The 9,150-nt window shown below is 38.4% G+C and overlaps 1 protein-coding gene across 2 annotated transcripts; it reads right to left on the bottom strand.

Moving 5' to 3' along the window:
• Nucleotides 1-3,599: 3,599 nt before the first annotated feature.
• LOC104111999 (VIN3-like protein 2) lies at nt 3,600-6,261 on the bottom strand. 2 transcript variants are annotated; one of them, XR_689887.4, is made up of 4 exons: nt 6,157-6,261; nt 5,454-5,773; nt 4,008-5,265; nt 3,600-3,905 (listed from the first exon to the last, which is right to left on the bottom strand). XR_689887.4 is itself a non-coding variant. In XM_009621824.4 (3 exons), the coding sequence occupies exons 1-3, from the start codon at nt 6,171-6,173 to the stop codon at nt 4,067-4,069; spliced, it is 1,536 nt and encodes a 511-aa protein (XP_009620119.2). In that variant the 5' UTR covers nt 6,174-6,260; the 3' UTR covers nt 3,600-4,066. The 2 variants fall into 2 exon arrangements, 1 of the variants encoding a protein (XP_009620119.2); XM_009621824.4 differs by having other exon boundaries at nt 3,600-5,265; nt 6,157-6,260.
• Nucleotides 6,262-9,150: the final 2,889 nt, after the last annotated feature.

Here is a 9,150-nt window from a genome sequence, read left to right as displayed (position 1 = left end):
TTAGAGGTTTTGTTATAGTAGTCGATATTTTGTTGTTGAACATGGTGGATTTTGAGGTCATTCTTGGTATGGATTGGTTGTCGCTGCATCACGCTATCTTGGATTGTCATTGTCATGCCCCAAACTCGTGGAGCGCGACCGGCGCTCAACCGAGTAAACCCGGCCGAGCAAGCCTGTTAGATTTCCTTCTACCCAACTCATCCATGAATAAATAGGAGACGTACTCCATTAATCAAACATTGAAAAGATTTTATTAACAACTCCCATTTCATTCCATTAGCAACTTCATTCATAATTTCCAAAGTATTACAAGTTTATAGATATAATGAAAAACATGTTTGCTAAATAGCAACGTTTCTAGTTCAATTCCCAACATCATACACCATCCACAACTTGTCTACAGAGCCTCTAAGTATGACAGAAGAATAGTATGGAAGTGTCGGCAACAAGGCCCCAGCTATACCTCAAGACACAAAGTGTAACATCAAGTGACATCGGGCCCGGAATAGAGTAGGGCTCACCAAAACCTACTGAATAGGGAGTAACTGCTAACGAGGACCAAAGTTGCCCGCTGCTGAATCACCTACATCCATTGAAGATGCAGCGCCCCCGGCAAAAGTGACGTTAGTACATATGGAATAGTACTAGTATGTAAAGCTAACCGTCCTCTTTCAAAATAGAATGCCAATGTAAGAAAGGGAAAACCATGGAAACAATAATCAACAATCAATGATATTCCAATGCCAAGTTAAAACAAAATAATTTCCAAAATATGAAGATAACATTGTAAAGTGATAATCAAAATATGATGATAATATTATTTTTGGTTAGGAGATCTTTAGCACCGATATATCACTGTTAACAATATCACCTTTTACAATACCAATATTCATAATACCAATACCACCGTACTTTTAGCACGGAGTCCGATCACGACCCGATCGGCTAGGCCATCTCATTAAAGACATCAACCACAATCACTCTCAATACCATACCACCGTATTTTTAGAATGGAGTCCGGTCACGACCCGATCGGCTAGGCCATCTCATTAGATACATTAACCAAAATCACTCTCAATACCAATACCACCGTACTTTTAGCACAAAGTTCGATCACGACCCGATCGGTTAGGCCATCTCATTAGAGACATCAACCACAATCACAATTTCAATTACAATTTCCAGTACAATCACCACCATGTGTGCGGCATGGTGTCCGATCACGACACGATCAGCTAGGCCATCTCACCACAATGCCTTGTGGATCTACATCATCCTTTTCTATCATTCAATCTCATCCCAATTAAGGGAAATAATTCACAAGAATAACATAGGTACAAATGTATTTACCTCATCATCTTTCGCATTGTATGAATCTCCACTAGAATTTTCAACCAATAACAACAACAATATTTCATTGGCTCTTTTGGCCATTCATAAGATTCTTTATTCAAGTCACGGTGGTCGTATTTGATATTCCACGCTTTCATTTCTTTCCTCTCATGTATCATCATCATAAATATCAACATATATAATATTCCGAAAATCACAACTTTAAGTTCATTAGAAATGAACAATTTAAGCACAATAGATTTTTTTCCGAGAAATAGAGTAAAATAATTGGCAATTGATGCGCAAGTTAAAATCATCAACAAGTAACACACCATTTTATTTTTTAAATACTTTTTCCCAAAAAAGGCAATACACAATTTTCACTCACGAATATGTAAGAACACAAAACGCATTGATAATACTCACAAAGCATAGCATTTGTTAAAACAATCATATGTGGGCATGACTTGAGTCCATAAGCTTTTAGGCAATTCCATTTTCGAAGTCAATTCGGAATAGTTCAATCAAGGATCATTTTATAACCTTTCTCACATCATTTTATTTCATTTGCACCATTGGCCACAAGTATAACTGTCATTCTTGGCACGTTGGCCACACTTTATATCCCCAATTCACTTATTTAATTTCCAACCATCTTTATAGATTATCAACAATAAAATATTTTCAATCAAGACTTTAGATACACATATGAGAAATTAAGAGTCTTAAGCATATTGAGTTTTCTCACACAATTTGGCATCATAACCTTCATTTGAAACACAACTCAACGACATAGCATTTTAATACACATATCATTCTTGAACACATTCCCAAAAGATAACATAATGTGATAGGAACATTCAAAACACGCTTTGAATACATAATTTTTGACACTTTGCTTATTCGGGACAATCGAATGTATTGGGAACAACTCGGAACATAGAATAAGGAACTTGATACAACCATACTTGAAACTTACGGGAACATCATGGAATTCAATTCTAAGAGAGTAGTTTAGTCAATATACCTCGCTTTGAGCTTTCCTTAAATTACTACAACGTTCCAAAAATTCTAGCAATCCTAAAGTATTTTGAGACATAAAAAAACTGAACCATAATTAAGAAGATATTCATGGTCTCAGCTCATTTGAGCTTTTTATTAAATACTAGGTGTGCAAATTTAACTACAAGGTTCTTCTACAAGATTTCCTTCACTCTGGAGCAGGGTGGATGAAATAAAGGCATGTATCCACTGTCTTATATGATAAAAATGTATCACTAAGACTTAAAGGTTTAGTTTTATAGAGTAGTTGTTAGACCAACTTTATTGTATGGGGAAAAATATTGGCCAGTCAAGAACTCATACCTTCAGAAGATGTCAGTAGCGGGTGAGGATGCTTATATGAATGTTTGGGCATACTGGGAGAGATAAGATTAGGAACGAAGATATATGGGGCAAGATGGTTGTGGCCTCCGTGATAAACAAGATACGGGAAGCGAGGCTTAGATGGTTCAGGCATGTTAAGAGCAGGATTATAGATGCCCCAGTGAACAGGTGCAAGAGGTTGGCAGCGATCGGTCTAAGGAGAGACATAGGTAAACCAAGGAAGAATTGGGGAAAAGTGATTAGACATGACATGGCACATCTTCAGCTCGCGGAGGACATGACCCTAGACAGGAGAGCATGGACTTCAAGGATTAGGCAATAAGGTTAGTAGGTAATCGAACGATTCCTCGCTTTTTGTGGGAGAGCATGTATGTAGTTTAGATCACCTTATCTACTCCATGTTACATGTTCTCCTTGTCAGTATTACTATTATTATTATTATTATTATTATTATCTTATTCTATAGTTTTATTACCATTGTTATTCTTTTTATTTTGGTTATCTTTACTATTTTGCTATCAATACTTTTTTTTCTTCAGTATTTTCATCATAACTTTTTTACTGTTGTATTTCTCAAACTTGTTCTGAAAATACTTTTCTTGAGCCCGAGATCTATCGGAAACAACATGTCTAACACATACAAGGTTGGGGATAAGGTTCGCATACACCTTACCCTCTCAAGACCCTACTTGTGGGATCACACTGGGTATGTTATAGTTTACTTCATCCAAACCAGCTGTATTAATGGAAGCAGAAGTGTGATGTGTTAAAGCACAACCCCAGCTAGGAAATATTAAGTCAACAAGTTTTTAGCTTGAAAGTAATGAATAAATTGCGCTGAATTCGTATATTTTCTAATATTATGAAGACCTTGGTTCCTCTCTTCAGAAAATTGCTTCTACATTTTGAAGTTGCAATGCACCACATACTGAAGGTTTTGATACGTTTCTCTTCAAAACATTCCAGTTCATAAATATTCATCTTCTTCTTGACATCCAAACTAAAGGCACTACTTCTAATGAACATCAAAATCTTCATGCTTAACAAATCAAGTAACATCTCTAGTTCAAAAGAATCAAATATCCAATAGATATTTATTTCAGATAATCTTACAGCAGATCCCTTTCATTCCAACTCCAACTTCATAACCACCAGAGAGAAATGTGGATCAATTGGGCAGAAGCAACCTGTGAGAAAAATAAAAGATGGTCTAAATGTTTACAACATAGAATTATAATGATCATATAGGACAATTTGGGAATCAAAGAATTATGTTAAGCTAAACAAACCCCATGGATTTGCAATTATAAATCATGAAGCAGAGAGAAGAGGATCCATTCTGAATCCGTTAATGCCAAAGCTTCAGACAAAAGCCTCCAGGAACTACAGAGGATCTCTTGCTTGAGATAACATCAGAGAAAGTATCCACCAGCTGCCCAGCAAGCGATGCTGGATCTTCGATAAGGTTATCAACGAATGCCTTTACAATCCTAACATCTTGTGGTGTAGCTCTTAAGCTATACCAGGTTAAGAACTTCTGCCTGAATGTCTTATCAATATGTTCACCACATTCTAACCATCTAACTACTTTGACGTAATACTCGAAATCTTTATCTCCAGTTCCAGTACATTCTTCTTGCCATTCTCCAACTCTCTTCTTCGAAGAGCTGCCAACTTGTGGTCCATCCTCCTTCCCTGATCCATTATCAAGATCTTTGCTGCAATGTTCCGATTTCCCTTTCCGGCCAAGGCTGCCCTTCACATTCTCCAATTTGCAGGGTGTAATAGGCAAGCCAGCTTCCACACTACTGACAATTGGTGTAAATTCCAAGGCAGTCTGCGGAGGTGCATTTGACCCATTATCGGTGCTTGTCTCATCTGTTGTTTGAACATCTGAACACTGCTTGTTCTCAAGGTTTATAGCATCAGTATTCGGCAAGGAGCTTACTTTCACCATGCTATCTTCCTCATCGCCGAAAGATACCATTTCTCCTGCATTTCCTGTTTGACTTTTACCAGTAAAGGCGATTGTGTTGCAACACATGTCCGCAGAAATTGTTTTATCAGTGTTGTCACGACAAGAAAGACAATTATCCCTTCTGTTCTCATCGTCACTGCTGCAGAGAATAATGTTATTAGTTTCATCCTCCACTGAAGAAGGATTAGAAAGGTTGCTGCAATTCGTTGGTGGACTTTGACTTCTCTCAACTTCCAAGCTTTTCAAGTTCAGATTAGACAATTCATTTCCAGCTTTACTAGTGCAGAATTTAACTTCAAACATTCCCAGCTCTCTTTTGCTATCAAGGGACACGATCTTGAGAACGTAAGCTGTAGCTGGAGTCAGATCTGAGAGCACAAACCTAGTGCTAGGGGAAAACAATGTCCGAGTTGGTTCTACTGGATATTCCGTTTCATCAGCTTTCCGATGCCACAAAGTGTAACCAACAACATTCTCCATAGAAGCTCCTTCAGAACTCAAAACAACAGTCACAGATGAGGCAAAGACATCTTCAAATCTGACAAGTTTTGATCCCGTCACATAGCAATCTACAAAATATAGCCCCATGTAAATGTATTTACTTCACTTGACTTAAATGACCACCAAACTTAGACAAAGAAAAGAATGAAGGCATCACAGTAACACATGAAAAGATAGGGATTCTACAGAATCAATAAATAGATAAGGACAGTGTCTATGTCTCCAATAACAAACCTCAAATTAGAATGAGTATTACCTTTGATCTTAGAATTAGACGGAATTTGGGACACTCTCTCAGAGAGCAGGGCGTCTATGTACTCAATAGCCAAGCCACAAAGTTGCTGAACAGCTGGGCCAAATGAGAGCCTGTTCACAATACCTCTAGCCATCTTCACAGGCAAACCAGTCAGAGGGCCTACATCCGCTTCAAGCTTCTTTACTGCTTCATCAAGAACTTCACACAGCTTTTGGCAATTTTTGGTGCCAACTGAAATTTTTTGGCTCAACGAAAGCCTATAACATAATATGTCTACGCGCCTGGTATCTCTTGCCGTAATAAGTTGTTTTTTCAAAGAACTGCAAGAATTGAAGAAAACATCTTTATTTCTACATACTAACCATAGCTTGAATTCTAATCATACAAGTTTGCATATCACAATACTTAAAAGCTTATAGACATGTCATTAGTCCTTTATGGATTCTACATGGAAATAGTTCACTGTAATTCAATTATGCAATAGAAGATCAATTTCACAACAGCAAAATTTTAACATTTTATTGTAGACTTGAAGGGAAATAGATATGATAATTAGGTCAATTGCCAACTAAGATAATGCACAAAATTGAACTTCTTCGGGGAACAGGAAGACACTGATATACAAAAAACAATAAGAATCTACAGAATGGACAAAAGAGGATACAATAAAACCAGTTAGGAATTTAGTGTTCATGAACTGTACAAGGTCTTCAATCCCATCTGCAAAGATTTGTTTGCATCAAAATACGAGTTGTTTCAGAAACCGGCTCAACCAGATATAATATTTACAAAATGTCAAAATCTATCCTTCCAAAGAGTCCACAAAAGGAAGTGAGGGGTGAAGACCCACAGCTTATATCTATGCTTCTCAATTTTTGAACCAGCATAATAGCCTGTTTGGATTTAGCCGAGGGTCTATCGAAAACAGTCTCTCTGGCCTCCAGGTAGGGGTAAGGGTGCGTACATCCAATCCTCCTCATACCCTACTTGTGGGATTACACTGGGTTGTTGTTGTTGTTGTTGTGTTGTATAATAGCATGTTTGGCCAAGATTCAAAAGCAGCTTAATATGAGAAGTGGTTAATATGAGTTTGTGTTTGACTTATTAATTTGAAAAGCACTTCTGAGCAGCAATTAGTGTTTGGCTTTTAAAAAGTGCTTCTAAGTGTATTTTTCTCAAAAGTATTTTTCAAAATAGTATTTTTGGGGAGAAGCTACAATTTTTCACTTCTCCAAAACTGCTTCTGCTTCTACTCAAAAGCATTTTTTTTTAAAAAAAGTTTGGCCAAACACTTCAACTTAGAAAAAAAAAATGTACTTTTTTTACTTTTGAATTTGGAAAAGCTCGGCCAAACAGGCTATAAGACTCAATGAATGGTTACACCACATAAGAAACATGCATGCAACATCAAAGAAACTGGAAAATAAGCAAAGTACAGTAACTGTAATTTTTGGGCAACATAATGTTAACTTTAGATTCTGTTGGATGCGCAGATTCTCGTTCAAATGCACAGAGAAATAATACACCCTGCGTCCCAAGAGAAGGGTTGCAAGTAAGAAGGTTCGCGGATCAATCTTTTGTATAAATTTGTCAATTTCTTTTTAAATATACTGTTTACCCGAAAAATGGATATAGTTGAATTTATACGCAGTTCCGAAGATATGTGGTACAACTTAATACAGAATGCTAGGATGAATAAAAGGATGAATATGGGTTAGAGAAAACGTAATCCAAGCGAATCAATTATGAACAGTGAATTTAGGATTTAACAAAATAGAAATCAATCCAAGAAACTAGAAAGATCACTTTTCCTTATAGAGGAAATAATACAGTTTTGATAGTCTAAATCTCCAAAAAAGATCCCCTACAAGAGTGATAAAACAAGCCCTTTTATAGTGAAAAGGGTTTGGCTCCAAGTATAATAAAATAAACATTCAGTGGGAGACCCATGATAAATCAGCTTTTCCATAATTTTTGCCAAGATTCCCTCTAGTGAGATTACAACGGCTTTTGTCTGCGAGCTCGATCTTGCTTAGAATCCTCGATTTTGGTTCGAGCTTGACTTCGGTTCGAACTCGTGATCTTGGCTCGAGCCCGATCCTGGTTCGAGCCTTGGGATAGATTCCAGGTCGATGTAGGTTGGTTTTTGGATTATCAGCACAATAGATCTACCCGTGCCATGGTTCGATTCTTATTCGAGTTTGATTATGATATCGATCTCAACACGGACCGGCCTCTCGGGGCTTTAGGTTAGTTCGTTCCCACCTTCGGGATCTTACTTTGATACACCACCCTTCGAACCATATCGGACATGCCAAGGATGAAATCCATTTTGATCGTATACAGATAGTCCCCTCGTTTCTCAGAAAGAAGTATGGCGAGAAACGATATGATTTTCAACGGCTCGATCGGATTATATCTTATCGATTCCATCAAGTTCGACCATGACGCACATGATAGCTGTCTTGTTGATTTAGTCTTTCAAGGCATTTAATGCATGTCAGGCGGTGGTCGGCCACTGCTGATAACGAACCGCCGTCGATTTGAACCTTTAAATAACTCTCACCTTTAACTTTTACCATTTTTGCATCTTCTATCTTCTAAAATTTCTCAATTTCTTCTTTATACTCTCCAGCCTACTAAAAAGCTGTGATTTCTTTCCGAAAAGACCCCTCAATTCTACCAAATCTCTATTACTTTCTTCTACTCCTTATTTTTGAATTCAAAAAATGGCAAAAACATCGCAAACCGTTCCTCAGAAAGACCGCCGATGAGACACCGACGGAGCCACGGCCAGAGGAGTGTGTCCCCGAGGCGTGCGTCCTTACTTCAGATTTTAAAGTTGATAAAGGTTCATCGGTCCCTGGCCGGTGTGAGCCGGTATCGAGGTACATGTGTTCGATTACTGAGAAGCACCTCGATTTGTTAAAAAAGGACTGCAATTGGGGGGGAAAATAAGTGATAATACCTACCCCTGACGAAGACATCACTTCTCACGTGAAAGGGTTTTTGAACGTATATACTTACCCTTTCACTTTGGGTCCCCTCGATTCCGTCGTTATCGACTTCTGTCGACAGTATCAGGTAACCTTAGGCCAGGTCCATCCTTCTTTGTGGCGGATCGTTATTCTGATCCGATATTTCGTGAGCAAAATTGAGGGGATGTCGTTCACCCTCGATCATCTTATCCGGCTGTATCGTCCCCGACTTTTTCGGGGAGGGTTAATAAAACTCCAGTGTCGGGCTACCAAGGCTTTGTTCTCGAGTATTGAAGAGGACAGGGACCGGGGTTGGATGAGCAGGTTCGTTCGAGTAAGGACTTCGGACCTGATCCCGACTGAAAAGATGCCCTTTCCCGAGGAGTGGAATCTGAAACGTAAGTGTGATTTTGCTATTGCTTCTATTTGGTTATTTCATTTGTTCTCTTATCGATGCTCCTCTTTTCGTGATGTAGCGGTTCCCTGGATTCCCGGAGCAGTTCCCGACCTCAAGAATTGGGTACGGGATCTTGTTTCGACTTCCACATACGCCGAACGCTCATGGCGTGATTTGTCTAAAGGTCGATGGAAGGCCAAAAATCATGGTAAGCTCATTTCTCGGACTCTAACGAGGCATTTCTCGATATTTTTTATAAGGTTTCCCATATGTAGGTTTGGGTAGGGATGCGGTCTTGATACCTCTGTCTAATGAGGAGGAT

This window comes from Nicotiana tomentosiformis, chromosome 11 (assembly GCF_000390325.3).
Source record: "Nicotiana tomentosiformis chromosome 11, ASM39032v3, whole genome shotgun sequence".
NCBI lineage: Eukaryota > Viridiplantae > Streptophyta > Magnoliopsida > Solanales > Solanaceae > Nicotiana > Nicotiana tomentosiformis.
Note: the sequence above shows the minus strand (reverse complement) of the source record. Positions and strands in the feature narration are given on the sequence as shown.